This window comes from Cladophialophora immunda (genome assembly GCF_000835495.1).
Source record: "Cladophialophora immunda strain CBS 83496 unplaced genomic scaffold supercont1.1, whole genome shotgun sequence".
Classification (NCBI taxonomy): domain Eukaryota; kingdom Fungi; phylum Ascomycota; class Eurotiomycetes; order Chaetothyriales; family Herpotrichiellaceae; genus Cladophialophora; species Cladophialophora immunda.
The window spans coordinates 4,076,723-4,099,541 of NW_015622541.1; the positions used below are offsets into that span (position 1 = coordinate 4,076,723).

Consider the following 22,819-nt stretch of genomic DNA (forward strand, 5'->3'; position numbering starts at 1 on the left):
GGCAGGTCCTGAACTATCGGCAGGGACCAGCGTCCGCGGCCAAGGCACAGCGAGTGGCGATTCGCTTGTGCAAGATGCACTAAGAATGGAGTTCCGGAGCGCAGGAGGAGACTATTCCGAATTCAAGAGTCCACCAGCGTTGACACGGACGGAGGGAGATGGAAGCTGGAAGACGATGCTTTGTGCAGAGTGGGACGGGTTGATGCGAGCACCGAATCAGGAGGGTCGGCAAGGGATACAGAGTTTTTCCCATGTGCAACTGAGAGGCACAACAACAATGAAGGAGATGAGGAGATGAGGAAAAAGGCAGAGATGCAGAACCGGACAAGGGAGAAGCGCAGGCTGTGGGCGCAGGCGCAGGTCCAGCTGAAGTGACGACACGATGATGCCAAGCCGCCATATCCGAATCCGGCGGCGCAGCGGGAACCTCGTCGCCGTCGGCCGAGCATTTGCGCCTTGCGCTCGCATCGCACAAACCATTCACACTCGTTGCATTCATCATCGCTACCCTGAAGAATAGTTGGCAATACGAAATACGAACCCCCTTCCCCCACCGCCACCAAAACAAACCCTATCGCCATCTCAGTCGCGACACGATGATCAAATGTCGTTGCCCGGTCTTGGCCTAGAAGAGCCAGAAGAGGTTCACACCGTTGAGGCCACCCAACACGATCTTGCACAGGAGACGGAATGGCGCTTCGAGGTTGCCGTGGGCAAGTATGTCCAGGTCAAGGTGAGTTCAGCCTTTCTCGCCGCTGCTAGGCATCCTCTAATGCACGTATCTCGCAGCTGTTGTCTGGGACCGCTGAGTTGTTTGGAACCGAACTTGTGATCGGAAACACGTATACCTTCACGGGCACAAAGGCTGCCATTTACACTTGGAACGGTTGCCAATTCCAGGTCAGTGGTGATGCCCTGCAAAGCGAGTATACCGCGGAGGAAACTCCCATGAGCGAGTACATCAACACCCATTTCAGCCTCGAAAATCTGCGTGGTCAAGCTCAAGCTACAGGGCGCGAAGGCCCACGAGTCTTGATTTTAGGCCCTGAGAATGCAGGCAAAACCTCTCTTGCCAAAATCCTCACAGGTTATGCTTCTCGATCTGCACGATCCCCAGTTGTGGTCAATCTGGATGTCAAGGAAGGTGTCATCAGCATTCCCGGTACCCTGACTGCCACCGTCTTCAAAACCCTGATAGATGTCGAAGAAGGATGGGGAACTGCCCCAATGTCGGGCCCTAATGGGGCAATCCCGGTCAAGTTACCACTCGTCTACTTCTTCGGCAGTTCGAAACCAGAGGAAAAAGAAGGCAAGGTCTACAAAGGTCAGATCAACCGGCTGGCTCTCGCGGTGGCAGGACGCAGAGCTCAAGACCCCGAAGCTAGAGAAAGCGGTATTATTATCGACACCCCAGGAAGTTTGACTACAACGAAATCTGGCAACACTGTCGGATACGACATTATCCAGGACATCGTTTCTGAATTTTCCGTTTCGGCCATCATCTGCATGGGCTCGGAGAGACTGTACAGTGATATGGTCAAGAAATTCGACGGACAGCCTGCCGCATTTCGACCCTCATCGTCGTCCGCAAGTAATGTGTCCGCCTCGCCCGAATCAATCTCTGTAATCAAGCTTGCCAAATCTGGCGGGTGTGTCGATCGCGACGAAGCGTTCATGACCGCCTTCCGCGCGGCACAAATCAAAACATACTTCTACGGCAACCCGCGCCTGAGCAACGGTATCTCCCTCCAACCTCGCCATCAGCAAGTGGATTTCTCTACGTTGACCGTGTGGCGCCGCATTGGAACAACTCCGGACTCTTTTGCTGCGGCTACTGCGGATCAGGACGACGAGGATTCCTTCCTGCCCGGCGGTGTAGGTGACGACGCTGATGACACATCGCCTTCTTCCACATCCAAGGTCCCGCTTCCCCTGTCCCAGATATTTGAACGCATGACCAGCCCCGTCGCGGCGATGCGAAGTTCCGTCCTTGCGGTGATGAACTGCGACGGAGAAGCCGAGCAAGAAGTTATTCGCGACAGCACTGTGATGGGATTCCTATATGTCACAGATACCGATGAAGCAAGAGGACGAATTAGTTTGTTAAGTCCAGTTGCAGGGCGCGTGCCGAGCCGGGCGATTGTGTGGGCGGGCTGGCCAGAAGCTGTTATCGGGTTGGAAAGGAGCTGATCCAAAACTGCAGCCTCAGAGTGAAAGGAAGGAGTTGTCTTCGGGTAAGGTTGGGCACACGCACCAAGCTCGCTCCAGTATCCGGAATAGAATACCAGGGATAGAAGATTGAAACTTCGGAATGGAAGTAATCTGAAATCTTTTGTCTTTTTTATTGTACAGTGCGCGTGCAGACTTTAATTTATCAGCCCGCTAATCGCTTTTTTGACAAGGGAGACAGAGCAACGGTATAGGAGAAATGCCCGCGCTGTCGTCTTACTCGTACTCGACCAACCTTTCCAGAATACCCTGCAGACTCTGGATGCCTATGAGGGCGTTCTCGTCGGGGCCTTCGTCCGGCGTCCACCTCGCGTGGGCAAAATCAATGAGCCGCAGTTCGTGGATTTTGTACGGCTGCACATCCTCCTCGTCCTCCTCCTCGTCCTCATCCTCCTCGTCCCAGTCGCCGTCCTCATCACCAGATGGGTCCACCGTACCATGCTCTGCCTCCCGAACACTCTCCTCTTCTTTCGCGATGCTGGCCTCCAGCGTCTCCGGGTCTCCTTCATACACCATCAACACACTCGCGCTGTACATTCTGCTTTCCTCGTCTTCCAGGAGAAAGCGCACACTCTTCAATTCCCTGAGGAACCGCCGGATCAGAAACTCGGCACGTGGATGCTTGAATCTGACTCTCGTCCTGGTCGTCGTGTCATCGGCAGAGTCATCTTCGCGAACGCCGCCGAGATACGTCTTGAAGGCGTCGGCGACGTTATCTACCGACAAGGACTGCCCGTAGAACTTGTTGTAGGATTTATACCCGTTCTTGACCTCTACGTACTGTCTCTCGGCCGGTGTCACCTCGACCTCGGCGCTTGGCTCTGTGCCAGCGCCAGCCCACAGCTTCATCCCAGCAACACGAATACCTAGCAGCCCGCTGGTCGTCTTCGCCGCCACCTCGTCTAGTTTCCTTCTCTTGGCCAACGGCGCGTCGTCGTCCCACAGTCTGGCGCCGAGCTTCACGTCCAACACGTTCGGGTGCTTGAAGCCGGACGCGACATTTTCCAACACAATCGCCAGGCCTGTGGAGATTTTCTTGCCTCCAGATGGTTTCCACGACACGCGCCTATTAAGTCCCGGGGTGCCCTGGGTGGCGGCCCCCTGTGCTGCGACCGCGTCGGCAAGGGAGGGTGCAGCCACGCCGTCTTGAGAAGACTCTAGCAGCGGTGCAACGGCTTCTTGGTCGTCATGTCGTGTGAGCGATCCGAGGTAGGCAGGCATGTGGGCTTGGAACAAGGGGTGGTCTCTGGCGGACTCGTAGAAGTCGATCTCGGCTTGTGTGCAGGGCTTGATGATGAGGGAGCCCGAGGCATTGGAGCTGATACCATCACTGTGCGTGAAAGGGTGTCAGTGTCACACGGATACCAAACGCAACCACATAGCCACACAGAGGGGGTCGTTCTTACTGTCCAGCAGCAGTGTGGTCGAATGCCACCAGCTTGGACTCTGAGAGCATTGCTGCCACCCTATTGCTTGCTTGTTCTGAGGTAGAGCTCTCCATATCGACGGGTGTGTACCGGAGATTCGGAGGAGCTCGTTAGAGGAGAAAGACGGAGGGATCAAAGGAATGTGAAGACATCCTTGGGATCTGCGAGAATCATAGCAGCCCGCTGCTCGTACTGGTGCATGTGAATCATTCTTCTCGATACTGGTGCGGGCGTCGACACTTCTCGAAGTCTCAAGGATTCCCGCGTTTGAGCTGCCGCTGGAATGCGGAGATGATTGGCTGAAGGGTCTAGAGGCCGAGATGCTGGGGTCGTTGGCATTTCTCCCCATACTCGGTTCCGTTAGTCGCAGCAAGGTTCTTTCGATCTCTCAGCCTTGCTAGGGTCTGGAGGTCGAATTCGGAGGTCAAGATGGGCTTCGTGAGGGCGTGAGATCGATGGGTGAATCATGTAACACCTCGACAACACCATCGCTGCACTGCGGCCTTCTGCAGATCTGATTGTTTGCTAATTCGACACTCACTTCGCACGAGAGAATCAATCATCCCCCAATTTATCATTTCTATCTCTCTCCATTCAACATCTAAGTGAATTGTCAAAGCCTTTCTCCAGAATCTCATTTATCTGTGGCTCATACTACTCTCGTCATTGAGCCTGTCTTCCTCAACTTTTCGTCCTATCCTCGGCGTCCAAGATTCCATTGAGAGATATGGCCCAGAGTCAAGAATCAGCCGCAAACACTGGCATATCAGCCCAAAGCCCTGAGCTAACTGTCGACGAAGCCGGTCTCAATTCTACCGCTGCTATGAACGCTTCTGAGGCGGCAGGACTTCCGCTGAGGCCTCGAGCCAACACCACCGCGTCCAACGACTCTCATGATTCACCCAACGTCGCTCAGCAACCTGGGACCGGCGCCGAGGACGGGATTGGGAATGATCAAGGAGATCAACCACAGGGCGACTACGGCGAGGTGTCCAAGTATCCCCCCGCCGAGGTGGAGAAGAAGAAAAAGAGGAAGAAAGTCAGGCCACAGAGTAAACGTGGGATTGTAAGGCTTTCAACCTGATACCAAGCGGCAGGAGGACCGTTGTGCTGACAACTGTCCAAGAACAAACCCACAGGTTTCGAAGAGTACTTTGCGGACCCGCCGCTGACGCCAGAACAATATGCCGAGGAGCAAGAAATCTACCATCCGTGAGTTACTCTCACCTCTTCCGGAGAAGAGACTCCCAGGTGTGCTAACCATCCATTGCGGCAGCGGTCTTCTCTTCGTGGACCGAATCGCCACAGCCATAGCACGCTTCGAGAGAACTCGCAAACTCACTTCACAGCGCGGCGATGTCCTGCACAAGTATCTCATCTATGGCGGCTTAGCAAGGAGCGCCAATGTCTGCCAAGGGGGCCAAGACACCGAAGGCATGGACAAGACGCAGATCGCACTTATACAGACACAGTTCTGGATCAGCGAGGACAAGCGGGACCTGGGTACCGAGACCAGTGTGTATGAGGTCGACTTTCTCGCCTGCGCCAAAGGCTTCCTGAGCCGCCGCGCGAAGGACTGCTTCGGCCTTGACACGGAGGACGAAGTCAACATGGTTTGCACCACCCTGGAGAGATTTCTGGACTACCTACTACAGCATGATGTCTGCCCCGAATACAAGGAGGACATACTAGCTGCGCGTGCGCTGTGCCGCCAAGCTGGACCTGAACTCTGGGACATGGCCGAAGCGACACGCCGCCTACCGGGTGAGTTCAACGTGGCATGCTCGACACTCTTCGGTGGCAGCTACTCACGCGACTACGACGGAGAAACATGGTGGGGAAATCCCGATACTGAAGGGCCTGTCTTCGTAGGATTGAAGCCCGAAGAGGCCCAGCAGATTGTCAGGTTCGGAGTAGCTGGTGCCGCTTCGGAGGAGGTCTATACCGCATTTCTTACAGGTGTGCAGGACCACACACCGGTGATGTTAGACGTGGTGAGTACGCAGGAACGCGCCGGCTTCGAAGTCATCCGCATCGAGCCCCCCACCAGGGAATGTAAAAAGATTTACACGACGCACTCTGAGCACTTCCGACCTGTCGGTCGTGTCTACGCCAAACCCTGGAAGAATCCTGACGCCGCACCCGAGGATCTCACGCCGTCTGAGCAAGCCGCGTCGTCCACATCATCCAGTCGGGATGCCGAGACCGAGTATGTCTTCTTCATCGAATCGATCCTCCAGACGTGTCTACGCGTAGGCACCAAGGTCGAAGCCACCATCCGGACACTGGGCTGCGGAATCATGTTCTTCGACCAGGTACTTAATGTGTACCCTACGTTTGACGAGTTTCTGGTCAACGAGATGATGGTCGGATGGAAGGAGCCCAGGCCGCTCAAGGGTTCGTTGGCTTATGTCGCTGGGGATGACAGTGATGGGGAAGACGACGGCGGTGGTGACGAGGGTGGTAATGTGGGAGCTGGGAACAATGTGGCAGTTGCAGCGGACGAAACGGTGCCGTCGAAATGATGGCAACACAGCGTGTCCTTGACACGAAATCGGAACACCACAGGACCTTAGCCTATGAAAGCCGACGGGACCTCCCACCCACATCCAGCACGAGCGGTATACACTCGGCGAGGAAGAATGGCCCGTCTCAACGCGAATGGCACCTCCCATATACCACTTCAGATCCCACCACTACCACCATCGGGGATCGTCCCAGTGATGCCGCGAGCACACCGCTCTGGTTCAGAAATCAGTCCAGATCCAGCCAAGCAGCTTACACTACGGGTCGTTGCTCTAACTGTCATCGACTAGGTACCTATGGTACATACGCACAAGCTCCAGCTCTCTTGACGTGACGACCACCTAGCATTTGCCCCAGAGCACTCAACGAGTAGCCTGTGCATGTCTCGTTAGGCAGTTGCAGCAATCGACCTCCAAGTCCTCCAATCTCGAGGCTATTTATTGTGTACCGCAGCTAGGAGAGGATGGAGCAGGGCAAATGAATAAACCACTGAACCTACAGCCACTGGGTGATGACTTCCTATTTCTTTCCTCTTCCTTCTCCTTTATCTGCCCAGATCCAACACGATGGGGAGGGCACGGGATAAATAGACGCAGTCGACAATTCGACACACCGACGACTTGAATGAGAATGAATGCTCACCGGTGTAGTTTCCAGAGTGACACGCTGTAAGATGGTGCAATGAATTCGAGCGAGCATTCCATTCCTCACCTACCTATTTCTCACTCTTGTCCTGATCCGCATGGCATTGACAGCTGATGCTTCAGGGCATATCGCAATGCAGCATGTACGTAGATCTATCCTCATCCCACCCATTTGAATCCCGAGCACAAAATTCCCAGACACGGAAGAGAGAAACGCTCGGAGGCGAGAAAAGAAAACAGAGGTGAGGCACGACTCAGTAAATACTAGGTACTATGTAGTAGATACAGGTGATATGTCTTTCCCTGCATCAACGAGCATACATACGCACCCATGTACGCACACCAACCACACATACAATACATATGATATGCAGAAACCTGAATGGTCGGGCTGGTGCTCACCTCGCTGGTTAACGACCTATATATATATATATATAGAGTATGAAGCAGTGGAGGCCAGGCCTGCATTTTCCTTCCTCGTTCGAAACTGCCGTCGCACCCATGATCCCATTGTTCGTGACAAAAAAGAAAGAAAGATGTGTTGAACGCCAAAGCCGGGAATCTCTCTTCAAAATCATGTCGCTGGATCCCGTTAACATTCCCAAAGGGGGCGCGCCTCCCATATGTCCAATTCCTGGCGCAAATATGAAACTTTTCTCTTGGTCCTGCTCTCGACTCCCTTGATCTTTACCATGAATCCATCTTTTCCGTGCAGCTTGGTAGCCTGAACTGGCAGATCATCAGTCGAAATCCTAGCTCAACCGGTTCAACACCTTTTTGCCCAGCATCAACACACTCTTCCGTTTGTTGGTCTCGGCGTCACTGTCTGTAGCCATCCCGCCAGCACCTCCACTAGCACCGCCAATGACACTGCCTGGGGACCCTTCCTCGTGTCCACCGGCATCCCTTTCCCTCTCCTTTGCGCTGGGGGTGTGGCTGCCGTGACTGTCGCTTCTCTCCCTGTGCGAGTGACTCTCACTCTTGATCAACGAAAGTCCACCAAAATGCACTCTGCCCTTGACGGTGTCCCCTGAGAAATGTCTCCCAATTGTGTCCTTTAGTAGGCTTCTGCTTGGACCTTGTGGTGAAGAGGGTGTATTGTTTGGGCTGTTGAGGTTCGGACTAGAGTTTGTGGCGGAACTTGGATGTGCAGATCTCGGTCGTGAGAAAAATGAGGATGTGCTACTGATGATTCCACTTCCTCCAGCCACCGCTCCGCCAGCAGTGCCGGGCACTGAACGAGGCGTAGTCGCGGTGAGAGTCCCACTGGCACTGGCACCCATAGTTGGTAAGTTGATACTCGACGACCACGAGCCGCTCCGGAGCAGTGGGCTGGGCCCATGAAAATTGGCCCCCTTGTGGTGTCCATTCGTCCCAGGCGGCGACTGGAATGATATACCCGAGGACTCGAAGTCGTCATCCCTCCCGTCCTGCGAAAAACTATACAGACTGGTCGTCTCTGACGTCCCCGAGAGTTGAAGGTTAATATCCGAGTTCGGAATGGTGCTTGAATGTGCAATCTCCTTGAGTCGTTCGACCTGCTTTTTACTAGGTCTGTGATGCGAGAATTTGTTGCCAATAATTGCCCCGGTGTGGCTAATCAACGCTCGGATCACATCCTTCTTCAATCTGAGCGCAAGGTCCAAGTTTGACCACGTCTTGTTTCGATACTCGAGCGTCGGCATGCGGAACACAAAGTCGTGGAGATCCTCAAAGTTACGATCGGATTTGCCCTTATACGAGAGGCAGACGACAAAGCTGTTGAGTTTGACATGAGCGAGTGTCATGTAATTAGATGCACGAGACATCATTTGGGAGAGGTCGTCATTGGCCGCGCTGGTCTTGTCCTTTTTGTCCTTCTTGCCCGTGACGCCGCGTTCTTTGCTGCCCGTCCGGTGAAGGGGGAAGCGCTTTCTCTCCGTTGCTCCGTCACTGGAACCAAGGGCGACAAGACTTGTAGATGACGCATCATGTTTCTTTGCTGATCTCAAACTGGTCGAGGATCCTTTGCGTGTGGGTTCCTTCAGAACTGAGCGAGCCTCGGACTTGTTGAAGTGCTTAAAGAACTTGTGGTGATCCCCCGAGATGCCGAGACCTCTATTTTTGCCATGGGAAGAGGAGGCTGAATTTTTGTGCTTCTCCTCATAATCAAGGCCGTAGGTGGGCTTCAACCTTCTTGCCACAGCACCTGGTGAAGTATTGCGAGTCTTATCTGGACTCGGGCTCTGAAGATCTTGCTCCGACATTAATGCACTGTGCGCTTCCACAAATTCTTGATCGTCTCCGTCATCCGTGGGCTCCATGTTCTTAACCATGAGCGGAGAGAAATTGCCGTTCTCAAAGGCATTCGATCCCACGCCAGGGAAAATATATTCAAAGAGCTTTTTGCCAAGTTCACGTTCGAGCTGCACTTTTAATGGGAACACGGTGACCTGGAAGCGCTCCAGTACGGGGATTCCGGCGATGGCTTCGAGCATGTACCAGTGTACCTGGAGCATTTTCTGGGACTCCATGATGCTAGGTCGTCTGTCTTTGTCCGATATTTCGTAATAGGGTCCGATGATTTCCGGATACAGGGCGTTGGACAGGAGATTCCAGCCTCTGATGTGTTCCACTTCCAAGGCGTTGTGATTGGAGCCGTCAGTATTGTCAACTCGCTCATATGCAGCATTGCCCAGTTGAAACTCGAGAAGAGGTTCGTCCTTGTCACGCATAAGGTGCCACACAATCTCAGAGGCGCTGAGATACCATCGTAAAAGGCCGCTTGATTGAGAAGCTTTCCGGTCTTCGCTCTTTTGTTGAGACGTGTTGATGGCTTTCATAATGAAGAACAACTCGTCTTCACAGCTGGCAAGGTCCTTCTCAAGATTGATCCGATCTTGCCAGCCCTGTTTGTCTAGATACTTGGCATGGATCTGAAAATGAAGTTTGATGTCCTCAAGCTGTCGGATGCGTTCTTGGAGGCTTTCGGCCATTTCGGGGGCCCCTCGCAAATCACTGAAGTCGGATGCGAGCATGATCTTCTCCAGCCGTTCGCTTCTTGTCTTCTCCAAAGGTTCACTGTATAGTAACAGGTCCAGGACTATTATGTACATGGCGTAGTACTGAGTGGAATCGCACCGTACACGAATCCGGGGGAAGTCGACCCACAACTGATCAATCCGATGTTCTCTGCGCGCTGCATCATTGGGCTCACCGTTTTCGTTACTCTCAACCTCCTCGTTGTATTTAAGTCGAAGCGGGTTGTATTTCTCGTACCGGAGGCTCGCAGAAGTCTTCTGAATCACTCTTTGGAAACCGAAAGGTTCTAGATGGAAGTCGAACATCGCTTCGAGTGAAACCCAGGGTGGCCATGACGATCCAGGAGTGTTGCCGTACCTGTTGCCCGAGTAGAGATGGAGATATCTGGCTAAGGTCTTTTGCGTGGCCACGAAGAATTGTGCACCATCCATGTCAAGTGCGAAGCGACGCTGGACAAGCCCGCTGACGTCGTCCGACATGCGAGCCTTATCCATGATAGATACAACTTTCAGTTGCATTCCTTTTGCAGATATGAGCACAATAGCCTTGATGTTTTTCTCACTTTGAAGCTGGATCTGGGGAGCGATCAGGCGCAGGTGATAGCTGTTCATTGCCTGAAAGTTCTCCGCAATCTTGTCACCAATATCAGCAGTCGATGGTCTCCGCTCGATATCGTCATTGTCTGCCCCAGAAGGCTGAGACACTTCATCCACATCTCCTTCAGGGACTTGAACAAAGCGTTTCGCATCACTCAGAAGCTGCTTGATTCGGTCCTCTACCACGGAATCTTCATCTTTCTCCTCACTCGGGGAGATGACACTCGGTGTGGGCGGAACTGGGGGTTGGTTCTTCCTCTCTTGTCTGCGGCGCTCTTCCTTTGCTTTCGCTTGCTCGTCAACAATGTCCAGTATAAATTTGACGGCGCGGCGGGACATGTAGTACACAAAACCTCGGCGTTGGCTGACTTGATGGCTATAGCGCAGGATGGTGTTTCTCAGGGAATTGTTCCATTTGAGCTGGACATTATGGATGATGAAACGGTTGTTGAAATCACTTGCGAACTCGTCGTGAGGTGCCGAATACAACCCGTCCATGTCCATCTGAGGAGTTCCGGGTGACTGCCCTTCCAAATCGGGCGTAGACTTCGTGACGTCTCCGTTAGACTGCAGAGGGTTGTCGACTTGTTGAGCCTCGCCTGGGTTTGCATGGCCAATCAGACGTCGGAGTCCATGTTGTAGGAACCGTCGTTTGCTCTCTAATTCTTTCTGTTGTGCAACGAGGAGCTCATGTCTGTCGCGGACTGCTTGGTCATGGTCCCCTTCCCTAACGAGTAGAACTTCGTGCTCGTTCATAATGCGCACATGGGTCTGAAGTCTGTCTTCCAGATCATGCAGCCTAGTCTCGATTAGGTTCATCTGTACCTTTCTTGGGTCATTGTCACGCCCCATTACGCAGAAGTGGGTGTCTTCGTCTCCGAACGGACTCGTGCGGGACTCGTCTCCCTGTATGGCACCTCCATGATCGGTCTGTCGAAAGTAGGTGAAACGCGGAGTGAAAGCTAGTGGGAGGATCTTGGTTTCTGGATTTGACTCTGCGGGCAACACCCAATCCAGTTCCACAAAGTCATCCATGTCAATCCACGACAGGTCTTGATCAGGGATTGTGAATTGGGACAGATCAATGTTCGCAGGCACTTCCTGCAAGGAGGAAAGCATTTCATCACTTGCATTTTGAATATCCTCTGCCGTTGTCCCTGCAATGAGTGCGGCCACTGCTCTCAAGTCAGCCCGCACAAAGTCAAGTTCGGTTTTATAGATCTTCATGCCGCTGGTCCTCATCTGCTTTGCCCGTACCTTCGCCATAGTATTAAAATACTCCCGGCGTTGATGCAGGTCCAGCATGAAGCTATCAATCTTGATTTTTAAGCCCGTTGCAGAGACGACGTCGGCTTGATAATCTTCAGCATCCTTGTGCTTGTAAACGTGCGAGATGAAGAGTGGCGATAACAAAAGGTTGTACTTGATCGTTGAGAGGTGTCGCCCAAATTTCTTGCTGGTCTTTCCTTGGCCACCCCACAGCGAGCCTTGTCGGACTGGCAGAGACATCACGCCGGAGAACGTCGACCACCAGCTGAAGAAATGGGAGAAGAACTTCGGACTCAGATGGACGCTGTTGTAGCTTTCCGAAGGCGCCGAGTCCGCACCGACCCAGTTTTTGTCGTATGGTGCGGCAACGGCCAGGGAGAGGTGCACATGATGACTGCGGAAGCCATGGAATGCATCGTAGGAGTTCAAATCAATATCCTGGAGGAAGAGGGGATTCCGCAATACCACATCATAGTGATGTCTGGATTCTGAGGTGCGGCTCCCGTCCGGCAAGTCCCGTTCAAAGACGAGACCGGAAGTCCATTGAACATTTCCCGACAACTTCATGATGACTTTTTTGAAGATGGCGCTATTTCTCGCAGAGCTGCTGCTAGATACGCTGTCTGAGTCATTGCTTGCTCTCTGCTCCGGTGTGTTGCGGGCTTCGTGGCTGTAGTCGGGGATGGCCAAGATGAATTCACCACTTTTGACTGTCATGAACTCGCGCGGGTCATCGACTTGGTGTATCAACCATTGTACATCATTCCGCCAGCACATTGCAAAGCCTGCACCGTATCCAGTAACAATATACGGGTCCCTCGTGCCCTTGAGTCGGAGCTGAACATCCCCGTCCCCCTTCCAGTTCACAACAAGCCGCGAATGAAAGCTCAGCCGAATCTTGTCCCAGAAGCCGACCCTTTCGGAAGGGTCTATTTCAGGCTTTGTGAAGCTCTCGATAATCATCATCATGTCTTGTATCACGGGTTGGTATGATGTGCCCCAAGAAATGGTGGTTGGCAGGCTGGTGTTGATATCGATGACAGGCTTGGAGTACGTCTTCACAGGTGCTACCGTCCTTCTAACGTCAATGGCAAAGGCAGGGATTTCTTCTCCATGTGTTCCATGCTGCCCCTTCGGGACGATCTCGACTTTGACGTGCTTGATAGATTTCTCATCTCGGAACTCTTCTGCAATCACAAAATCTGTTCTGAGAGACCAGCTTGGTAAGCGAGCAGGCTGTCCAGGGCGTATGGCGGGGATATGGAGAAGGTTGAGGGGATAATCTCGAAGGAAAACGCGAGCCTCGCCCATGTCAAGACTGAGGCTCGTAGGAATAAGCAGTCCATACTTCATGTCATACGGCATGCCCTTGCCAATCTCATGGAGGAATTTGGGTAGGTCGGCTTCCGGAAAAGAGGGCTTGTCAATGATAAGATGTAAGTCACTGATGATCAAGGTCATCAGGCCAGGGCGGTTAGGAATGCCAAGAATCGTCTCGGTCTCGTGGTCGTCGTGGGGAGGTTCATCTGCACCCATGAACAGCTGTCGGACGCTTTTCACGGTGTTGTTTTGCAGACGAAGCATCCAGTCGATCCGTCTTTTCCAGCTCCGGGAATTGTGCTCCTGAAGCTTGTCCCACGCCTCATTCGCTTCTATTTTGGCATGCGTCGTCAGTGAACAAACGCCCTCACGATCGTATCGAATCCGATGCGATTCTCTACCACGCCTTCCTCGGGAAGTAGATCGTTTCCTTGGAGTGGCATCAACACTCCGGGAGCGTCGATGACGATGATCGTTATCGGCGCCATTAGGAGAGCCACGGCGGCTTGAGTGTGCCGAGTGGGTTCGCAATCTGGACGATGACCGAGGCCGCCTTTCATCGTTCATTCGCTTGACCTTCAAGCGGAAGGCATCTTCACGGGCAAGGCGTTGCTTCTGCTCAATGCGACCAACGTGATAGATCACACCAAGTTTCCATTCGAACGGGTCGTCTTCGAGCTCGAAGCACAGGGCTTTGGACCGAACCGAGATTCGAGGAACCTTGACAGGAGAAACGGGGTGCTTCGCCAGCACATACTCATTAGACCGTGTCTGGAACCGGTGTTGCAGCTGCTTCATGGCCTTTGAAGTGTTGATGAAGTTGTCAAAAACCCTGTACATTTGCAGGCCGTGCGGCACTGCCAAGCGAATGAAGTCGGTCGAGACATCGATGGTACTCTCTTCGATCGTGCCATGCTGCGTCTTCTTCTTGTTGTGGCGCAGATCCACCCTGAAATTGCTGATGCTCACAACACGTGCCCAAATCCGTTTGAGGTGCGGCGCTTCCGCATGCAAACGAGCAAGTTCGGCTTTCAGGAAGGGAGCGGACCACCTGTGTCGGCCCCCCGAGACTTGGTAAATCTGGAGCAACATGGGGGGATCATGTGGCATGTCAGCTTTGACTTGCACGTAATGAGCCTTCACATCAATTGCAAAGAGTTCTGCGTCCAGAGGTGCTGGCAGATGCCCGTGGACCGTGTGGTGATCCGCTATTTTCAGGTGATGTTCTGGATCTTGTTTGAGCGGAACCGGCCCCAGGAACGCTTCTTTCACAACGAAGCCTGCAACACCTATCGAGTAGAATCTGTAAAGCGAGAAGTCCAAATAGAACGCACGAATGGAGGAGTGGATGTGGAAAAGCGGTCCTTGCTGATCCCTTGACGTGCTGAAAGCAGTTTCAAATCTTGGGATAGACATGAACGGCGTCGGTTCCCATCTATCAAGAGATTCGATGATGAAGCCGTCAAAGCCCTTGACATGGCATGCGAGTCGTCTTCCATCCGTGGGATCACTCGGGTGATGCTTCTGGTGTGAGGTGGGTGACGAGACGCCCTTGCCTGCCGAAAACGTTTCGTCATAGCGGACGGAGGTGCTGACTTTCCGTCCTTTCGTCTTTCGTCCTGACTCTGATTTTGCTGATGTGTAGTGGGCTGACCAGGATTCAAGCTCAAAGGCGACACCTCGTGTTTGGCCAGAGACGCTAGAGTCGACACCCGCAACCTCGAGGCTGCAGCCAGAACCTTCGAAACTTGCCTCAATAAGCCAAGTAGGGAGTTTCCGCAAGAAGGCAGTAGAAGGCGACTTTGGGGCAGCCGCTTTGTCTTCAGAGGCATGGTGTTTAAAGTGCCTAACTATATTATAGATCGCCTTGCTGACCTCTTCTCGAACCATGAGAATGGAAAACGTTCGCAAATTTCCTTGGAGGATGACGGAAACATTCGTCGACGCTGTGAGCTGAACTTTGAGTTCCAAAGCTTCCGTTATGATTAGGTTGTGTGTCGTGCCTGTAGAAGCTTGATAATATAATTGGTGCGATAGGACACGGAAGCTCGACCCAAGGGAATACAGCAACTCTCCTCCTGCTGAGTGGGAGGATTCGACGTCCAGAGAAATGGAGGAAACGGAGGAGATGATCATGTCATACTCGCCTGGGCCGGCGTGAGCTGGATTTGCGACTGGTAACACAAATCTGAGCACAGGCTCATGGATTGAGAACTTGATGCTAGCTTTGGGAAGCAATCTTGAGATGAGGCGGTGGTGATTACGCGAAGGGGCTTGAGCTTTAGATCCAGGGGCCCCCTGGGTAAGAGCCAACAGCTTCATGAGGTGCTGTGGTGCCAAGTCGAGCGATGGTGATGTGACAACAAGATTGGCGAATAAGATATTTGTATTCCTTTCAGCGACGTCTCGGTCTTGTGAGAAGCTCATTGTCTTAGACGGTAGAGTTGTCCTGATGGTTGTCGTGGCCATGGGTACGTACATGATCCTATTCGGGCGAGAATCGTCCTCGTCAAGGCTGACAGAAATCGATAGAGCAGCGAGTAATGCTTGGTGAGCGGTATCTTCCCGCTGGAAGTACATCCGATGGGCAGGCGAGTTTTGCTCGAGCCTATGCAGGTCAATGCCAATTTCGTGGATGACGACGTTGGCGACCAAGGGAAGATTGGCTTGCCGGAGTGACACAATTTCTTTCGATATGCGCACAAAGCTCATGCCGACCTGGATTTCCTGGACGCTCTGAAGGACAGAACGCAGGAACTCTTTTGAGTCTGCCACAGTCTGCACGATAGCCGCCTCACGACTTCCTGGACTGTCCAATTCCTCTGCGACATCCTCAAACGAAATCTCATCGATCGGACTCAGTGCGTCATACTCTTCATAGGTCCTTGGCGCCTTTCTGCCTTTCCGTGAGAAGTGAACCAGCTCATCGACCGGCACGTAGACTCTGCCACCCTTTATCGCGATTGAGGTGTCCCGAAGGCCTTCCCGATCCTTGTAAAGAAGCCCATGCACGTTAATTGTCAGCGCATCGAGTATCTCGATCGGATCACGGCCGCCGACGCCCATTTGGATACTTTTGACTGTAAAAACCCATTCTGCAGGCTTCTGGTCTCCCAGAGGGTCCTTCTTGTGTCGGAATAGTCGTCCACGGTCGAGGAGCTTTCGTCTGGTGTACACAGCCGCGGTGAAGGTCGAAATCTGAACATAGCCCACGCCAACAATCTCCGCAGATGTGTTGTAGGCACTGACATCAAACATCCGCAGGAGGTGGATTTTGCGGTGCAGACGTTTGATCTGCTCTTTGATGTTGGTCAACCTCTTCCACAGCTGGCTTTTCCCGCCAGAACGCCGGTGTCCATCTGAGCCTTCGCCCAGCTTTCTTTTGGCGATATCCTGTGCGTCTGTCTTTGCCGATGTGTTTTCCAACGCGGTCGGGTCGATGGTGACCTTCAAGTCTTCAAACACAATGCTGATCCATGTCGGCTGGGCGAAGGTAGGTCTGCGCAAACTCAATCCAACACCTCGCAAATCTATTCTCAGTCCTTCTCTTGGAGCGTATGAGATGTGCCTCAGGCTAAAGTAGCCAATGCGCTGAATTGATATGCCGGTTGCAATCCGCAGAATCGCAAGTAGGATAAAGGAGGACAAGTAGAGGAGTAGGAGGACGGCCGCGACCGAAGTGACATTGACGAGAGGCATCCTGGTATTTCAGCACTCTCTGCCAGTGCTCCAACACCGACCGGAAAGAGGCAACAGAGGTCAGGCGTGCGGTCACTCTTGTCATCTCAGTTCACCGGTAAGATCGCTATTGTCGAGGCTGTAGTCCCTCTGGAGCCACATAGTTGACAGAGCGTTTCCCATCACTCTTTGAATTCCACTCCGGACCGAAGCAAGAGGGTATCGACACAAGCGGCGGTGCGAGGGTTTCGAAATCCAAGACGCAGTCTCCCGGTGCGGGCTGCGGAGGGATTGTCCGGGCTTGCGAGTGAGACAGTAGCGAAGCACAATCGCAATTGCTTCCGACGCGGGGGTTGATATATGACTTTATCGCACTTCAATTCAATAGACGGGAGTCATGCGACAGCGAGAGAGAAAGTTGCCGGCGCGCCCGGTCAATATCAATCAAAGCTCATGGTGGAGCAGGGAAGCGTGGAATGTCGCGAAGGGTGCGGGCCAGGAAATACGATTGGCATCCCGTTCGAGGGCGAACTGGTGGAGGATTCGGAGGTGGAGTGGGCACGCCGCTCCGGGAAGAATCTCTGCGGCACATAATATGCAGCCAGCAGCCCAAAGCAGCTATCCATTGGTGACTCAGCCTGTGTAAAAGATGAGAAGATGAGTCTAGATGATCAAGCTCCAACGCTTATTGAAGCATCCCCTCTTGGTCTATGCTAAAATTTGTGTACATATCATAGTGCAACAACTGACTGCCGCTGCAAGCCAGTCCTCGATCGCAGCATCTGCCCATCCCAATCCCACCTGTCGAGCTGATCCTCGAGCTAGTTCACCCGGCTTTCTGTTACCACCTCTTCCCTAAATCTCCCATTGTTCGCCAACCGCTCATTTGCCTGTTCCCATGTCGTCGCCATCTTTGGCGTGGGCCCTGGCAGGACGGAGCGCATGCCTCGGTAGAGGCTATAAATCCCGCAAGCTCTTTCCATGGTATAGGTACTTTTGCAGAGCTTGCGTGCTGTTGTTTGCCCACGTGGTGGGTAGTGTTCTGTCGAGGAAACGACCAGTCGGCAGATTCCCCATCTTCGAATCTGTTATCAGGGTCGATCCCTGAGATGAGTGTTCCCTGCAGCTTTCTGCTTCATAGATGCCGACACGTTCTTTGTGGTCACATGCTGTGTCGTATCCTGATCCACGCGATAGCGAATAATACTAGGTGGCGTTGAATAGTCTCAGCCCGGACGGGTTTTCGGCTCCTGATATTGAACGTGAATGTGTTTGTCCTTTGCCGCTCGCAGGCTTGCTATCTTGTCGTCCAACACAGCAATTTCCGCGTCAACTCTGAGGAGCTTGTCTAAAAGCAAATCCTCGTACTCTTTGTCCGACAGAGATTTCATAGGAGAAAACGAAGCGAAGCCGTTTCTCAAACGTGAAGAGAGTTGAGCAATAGACGGGGAGCCTTGCGTGGTATTCAATCCTGCTTGGGACAGAGCAGCGACCACCCCAAACATGATGCTACCCGTCACCAGGCTTCCTCGAGGCACTGACTATCGTCAAAACATGGCCATTCTGCTTTGCATCCGCTACTCACAAAAGGTTGCAATCACGGCTCCTGAACATGAACCTGCAATGCCACTTGCGGCGACTCTGTGCAGATCCTTATCCCGAGATAAGGGGCCTGCCAGCAGTACACTTCGGCAATCTGGCAAACTATGAGCTGATGCGGATTCAAAATGTGGGCAGTGACACAGACAGAAGAAGGCGGTGCCAGCACAGAACCATTGTGTTGCAGAGATTGCAGTATAGGCCAATGGATTCGAAGTCTGAATGAGAGTGCCAGCTATACCGCCGTATGCTGCACCACAAGCCCCTGTTTGCCATAGTCAATGGATCAGATCCCTGATTGTTCGTCACATGTGTGATTTCGCACCTGTCGCAGCTCCAACATAGAGGGCCGGCACAAACGGCTTCCAGAAGATATCTCTCCTGACGTTAGGCTGCTCCTCGGACATGGCGCATGATCCAGGCCTCGGGACTCTGTACGAAGACGAAAGGAATGGTACTAGAACGGTGGGCGGGAATGGATGCGCCCTTTCAAGTCGGAGATGCAGGATCGCGCCAAGCCCCCAACTTGGCCTGGTGCGTCTAAACCCAAAGTGGCATTGGGCGGGTCGAGGAAAGAAATGGCCGGACAAACTTGCCTGCAGAGTCTCTCCTACCGCCCGCAAATCTTTCAAGACTTTCGTGCACATCGACTGCGCCGCCAACCACAAGGCGCTGCACCTCGTCTACTATCAAACAACATCAATTTCAGGCTTCTGTCTGGTCGAAGTGCGTTCAGCGACGTGCTTGGGCTGCGACATCCGACTCGCATTTTCGAATCCACCAAGGGACGTACATATTTCGTGCGTCGGCTGATATTTCGCAATCATGGGTACGAGCACCTGGCGGCATTCAGCGCACAGCCTGCGCAATCGGTGGTGTCGTGAGGCTCACTTGCTAACATGTTCTAGCTCCCAAAAAGAACCAAAAAATGTCCCTCGGGACCTTCTTGCAGGATGAGAGTGCGTTCACCCGCCGCTGGATGCAGGCGACCCTGGTCGCTAACGGTTGACAGATTATGGCTCCTGGGCAGATGAGATGGAGGATATGCCCCTTCCTAGTAAGCACTCTGCGTACACGATGAAACCACCAAAGGGCAATGGACGCTGACTTGGCGGTTGCAATAACAGCCTCCGACACAAGGCCGAGCTATGGATCAGAACGACGTGCATTTAGCACGACTACTGGCATGGGCAATGGCTATCCAGGTTAGTCATCGTCTTTCGGATCACCGAACAGAACAGAGGGCTGACTGAAGGCTGCCGCCACAAACAGACCGACGAGACACATACCCTGCAAGAGAACAACTCCCCCTCCCTACGCAACCCCCCTTCACTGCACATCTAGCAAATCTATCCTTCGACGCCACACAGGGAGATATAAACGATTTCTTTAGAGACTGCCAGGTTACAAACGTTCGCATTGTGGAAGACAAACAAGATCGCAAGCCCAAGGGATTCGGTTATGTTGAATTTGCAACTTTGGATGGTCTTAAGGCTGCATTGGCTCTCAGTGGGAGCAACCTGGCTGGTCGCCAGGTTCGTGTTAGCGTCGCCGAACCACGTGAGTTATCAACGCTTCTTTCCTGCGACGTGAACTGACTGTCTGGCTAGCAAAAGAAAGGCATGAGACCCGCGATTTCAGCGACTGGTCAAGAAAAGGACCTCTTCCAGATTTGCCAAATCAACGCAGAGTGTCCGACCGACCAGGAGGCTATGGCGGTCGCAGCTTTGATAACATGTCCGACGCCGGAAGTGAGAGAGGCCATGGGAACGAACGTGGCCACCGGCGCGGATTTGGGCCGGAAGGAGATGGAAAGGTTAGGGACTTCTCGAATTGGGAAAGAAAAGGCCCATTGTCACCAGTCACTCCCGGACCCACGACTCTGCGGGAGGGCGGGAGACAAGGAAGCAAAGAAGGCTACAGCTTCCGCAAGAATTCGCCGTCCTGGGGAGAAGCGAGATCACAGGACGGGTCTCGACCCCCACGACGCGAATACGCCGAACGCCCTCCTCCTGAGCGGCAGCCAACAGCACCGGAACTTGATAATCAATGGCGCTCTCGAATGAAACCTGATTCTGCCAAAGCGCCAACTCCCGAAGCCAGCGAGCCCTCCTCTCCTGCGGCGCCGCCGGCCCCTGCAACAAGGCCCAAACTGAATTTACAGAAGAGGACCGTTTCTGAAACGGATCCCGTGGCATCCCCAGCTGCGATTTCGGATTCCAAATCGAGCCCATTTGGAGCAGCTCGTCCGGTCGACACGGCGTCCAAAGAGAAGGAAGTTGAAGAAAAGCGCCAGCTCGCTCTTCGACAGAAAAAGGAGGCAGAGGAAAAGGTCAAAGCCGAAAAGGCTGAAGAAAAAAGACTGGCAAAGGAGAAATCCGAGTTGGACAAGGAGCGCGTTAAGGATGTGCCCAGCAAAGAGAGCAAGGAGCCCAAGGAAGCAAAGGACTCCAGTCCGGCGAAAGAAAACGGCGAGGACAACGCTCAACCGACGCCCAAGTTTGACATTCTGCGTCGGGCCGACTCGGGCATGAACGATATGGTTGCCGATGATGAAAATGATGCGGAGGGAGAAGAACAGCCTCAGCCGACGGACGACAAAGCGGTCAAACCCAAGGAGATCGTGCAGACCCCTACTTCTGCAAAGACCAACGGTTCTTGGAGGAATGGACCGGCCGCCCAACCTCCCGCAGCCAGCACTGCTACTGAACTGGAGGAGGACGGTTGGAGCACAGTGTCCAAACCGCAAAAGCAACGTAATAACCGACGATACGGCCCGTCGAGAGGAGCCGCGTCCTGATGCAGGATCAAAGTGGCAACTCCAGGCCGTGCGAAGTTTGAACGCAGCACACGCTGCACCAGAAGTTTGTTGTACGGTCTTTTGTACATCTACTCGTCTCTCACCATCTCTGGCCGACCTGCGTCTTTCGAAGTACAGTCGGTGTGGGAAGGCAGATCTCAGCAATTTTGGCTATTCTCCAGTGTTCGTGCTTTTTCTCAAAAATGCAAGGATTCGGGAGTCTGCTTGCTTTGTCCAGCATGGCGGAGTTAGGGTAGGACGAAAGTGCGGAATTGTAGCCAGAGCAAGTCTGTGACAGGCATGGGATCGAGGCTTCGGGGAAAAAATATTTGAAGAGACAGGCTCTCGACTCGCACTTACATGTTCACTCAAGGCTGGCCAAATACAACAGACCACATCGCCTTCTAGATGGATCATAGAACTAGCATTGATTTCAAGACGGGTGTTCATTTCGAGTCCTATGCCCGCCCTATGCGACCCGGCAGCCTGTCATCCGTCACCAGTGAGGTCCGCTCCAGGTCCTCGTTGCCCACTAAACTTAGAGATAATGCCTACCATACAGTATTCCATTTTACCCACCATGTCGACAACTACTACATAGCATTAGTCAGCATGGCACATAGAACGAGTGCTCTATGAACACAACTTATCCCACCGTGAATGGAGACAAGTGGACCCACAGAAGGAGTAATGCCAGCCTGGTCAACACCATATCACTAGCTAACCGCTACGTAAAGACTTTGAGTCGAGCACAGTACAGTGACTAGGCTTCTAGCCTAGACGAGCTATCGCAAGCTACAAACATGTGGGAATTGTGGTTGGATCAAGCATCCTACGTTACAACTCAACGCAGGTTGCAGTGCCCTGTGGTTTCTGGCATCACGCACGCCCCAGTTGCCCCTCTTCCCTTTGCGACTGAGCCTCTGACCCTCTACCCCGTGGACCATGCCATGGGATCCGCCCAAGTGCACGGAATCGGGACACTCTGGTGAAGGTCTGAAAAGGTCTGGGGGCAGGCGCGGCTGTGCAATCTCCAGTGCAATCCCCAGATTAATACTGCCTTCGCTTCTGTCCATTCACAGCAGCTGAAATCAGGACCTTTTTGGGACCAGGCAGGATATGTTTGGGTGAGTGGCAACAGCTCTCCCTTCATGATCAGGGAGTCGCGATATAATGTGTGATCCAGTAAGAGCGCCGCTTGTGGTTACACAACGCCAAAGCGATTGTTCTGGAGCCTGGAAGACTTCTTTATTTGAACGGATGCGAAGGCAGCAGGGACCCAAACTGCAAGCCCAGTGACAGAGACGCCTTCAGCCATGTGCTAAGCCGCGAAGGGAGCAGGGTCGGTTCCAGCGGCGATTGGCATTGTCGACTTTGGCCCTATCAAAGCCTGAAACAAACACATCAGCCACAATAAATTTGTATAAGGATACGAGCCGCGACATCTTCACGCTAAACCAATGCTTTCCGTTTGCATCATCTGGTGTAAATGGTCAATGCTGATTGCTCCAAATTGCAGGCGTCAATCAGATTCGCAGACCGCTATTGCAGGGATGCAATTTGTCAAGGGCATTCGCCGAGACAAGGCTTTCTCCAAGTCGAACCGCTGTGAGGTTGCGTGCCTGGCGCAAAGTAACTGTGCGAAGAGGCTTAAAATGCTGCGAGGTCGCCGTCAACACTCAATCAACTCCCTCCACTACATGGACAAGG

The 22,819-nt window shown here is 53.1% G+C and overlaps 5 protein-coding genes across 5 annotated transcripts; 3 read left to right on the forward strand and 2 right to left on the reverse strand.

The window, feature by feature from the left end:
• Positions 1-429: 429 nt before the first annotated feature.
• On the forward strand, positions 430-2,318 carry PV07_01196 (uncharacterized protein). Its single transcript, XM_016387706.1, has 2 exons — positions 430-733; positions 790-2,318. The coding sequence occupies exons 1-2, from the start codon at positions 605-607 to the stop codon at positions 2,188-2,190; spliced, it is 1,530 nt and encodes a 509-aa protein (XP_016254634.1). The 5' UTR covers positions 430-604; the 3' UTR covers positions 2,191-2,318.
• A 4-nt stretch (positions 2,319-2,322) lies between these two features.
• Positions 2,323-3,929, reverse strand: PV07_01197 (uncharacterized protein). The gene is made up of 2 exons (XM_016387707.1): positions 3,636-3,929; positions 2,323-3,559 (listed from the first exon to the last, which is right to left on the reverse strand). Exons 1-2 carry the CDS (start codon positions 3,728-3,730, stop codon positions 2,446-2,448), a joined length of 1,209 nt encoding a protein of 402 aa, XP_016254635.1. The 5' UTR covers positions 3,731-3,929; the 3' UTR covers positions 2,323-2,445.
• Positions 3,930-4,066: 137 nt separating this feature from the next.
• Positions 4,067-6,712, forward strand: PV07_01198 (uncharacterized protein). Its single transcript, XM_016387708.1, has 3 exons — positions 4,067-4,722; positions 4,783-4,868; positions 4,933-6,712. The coding sequence occupies exons 1-3, from the start codon at positions 4,384-4,386 to the stop codon at positions 6,179-6,181; spliced, it is 1,674 nt and encodes a 557-aa protein (XP_016254636.1). The 5' UTR covers positions 4,067-4,383; the 3' UTR covers positions 6,182-6,712.
• A 358-nt stretch (positions 6,713-7,070) lies between these two features.
• On the reverse strand, positions 7,071-17,153 carry PV07_01199 (uncharacterized protein). The gene has a single exon (XM_016387709.1). The coding sequence runs from the start codon at positions 16,729-16,731 to the stop codon at positions 7,579-7,581; it is 9,153 nt and encodes a 3,050-aa protein (XP_016254637.1). The 5' UTR covers positions 16,732-17,153; the 3' UTR covers positions 7,071-7,578.
• A 1,758-nt stretch (positions 17,154-18,911) lies between these two features.
• On the forward strand, positions 18,912-21,681 carry PV07_01200 (uncharacterized protein). Its single transcript, XM_016387710.1, has 6 exons — positions 18,912-19,138; positions 19,218-19,268; positions 19,322-19,366; positions 19,437-19,514; positions 19,582-19,869; positions 19,920-21,681. The coding sequence occupies exons 1-6, from the start codon at positions 19,135-19,137 to the stop codon at positions 21,107-21,109; spliced, it is 1,656 nt and encodes a 551-aa protein (XP_016254638.1). The 5' UTR covers positions 18,912-19,134; the 3' UTR covers positions 21,110-21,681.
• The last annotated feature ends 1,138 nt before the right edge of the window (positions 21,682-22,819 follow it).

What these genes read in the sequence shown, in the direction of transcription:
- PV07_01198 (XM_016387708.1), top strand. Translation starts at nt 4,384, where the DNA reads ATGGCCCAGAGTCAAGAATCAGCCGCAAACACTGGCATATCAGCCCAA. An exon ending in CACAGAGTAAACGTGGGATT is followed by an intron (nt 4,723 to 4,782) that starts GTAAGGCTTTCA and finishes CAACTGTCCAAG; the next exon opens with AACAAACCCACAGGTTTCGA. An exon ending in GAGCAAGAAATCTACCATCC is followed by an intron (nt 4,869 to 4,932) that starts GTGAGTTACTCT and finishes CCATTGCGGCAG; the next exon opens with CGGTCTTCTCTTCGTGGACC.
- PV07_01197 (XM_016387707.1), bottom strand. Translation starts at nt 3,730, where the DNA reads ATGGAGAGCTCTACCTCAGAACAAGCAAGCAATAGGGTGGCAGCAATG. An exon ending in GACCACACTGCTGCTGGACA is followed by an intron (nt 3,560 to 3,635) that starts GTAAGAACGACC and finishes TTTCACGCACAG; the next exon opens with TGATGGTATCAGCTCCAATG.
- PV07_01196 (XM_016387706.1), top strand. Translation starts at nt 605, where the DNA reads ATGTCGTTGCCCGGTCTTGGCCTAGAAGAGCCAGAAGAGGTTCACACC. An exon ending in GCAAGTATGTCCAGGTCAAG is followed by an intron (nt 734 to 789) that starts GTGAGTTCAGCC and finishes CGTATCTCGCAG; the next exon opens with CTGTTGTCTGGGACCGCTGA.
- PV07_01199 (XM_016387709.1), bottom strand. Translation starts at nt 16,731, where the DNA reads ATGCCTCTCGTCAATGTCACTTCGGTCGCGGCCGTCCTCCTACTCCTC.
- PV07_01200 (XM_016387710.1), top strand. An exon ending in GACCTTCTTGCAGGATGAGA is followed by an intron (nt 19,269 to 19,321) that starts GTGCGTTCACCC and finishes AACGGTTGACAG; the next exon opens with ATTATGGCTCCTGGGCAGAT. An exon ending in GGAGGATATGCCCCTTCCTA is followed by an intron (nt 19,367 to 19,436) that starts GTAAGCACTCTG and finishes TTGCAATAACAG; the next exon opens with CCTCCGACACAAGGCCGAGC.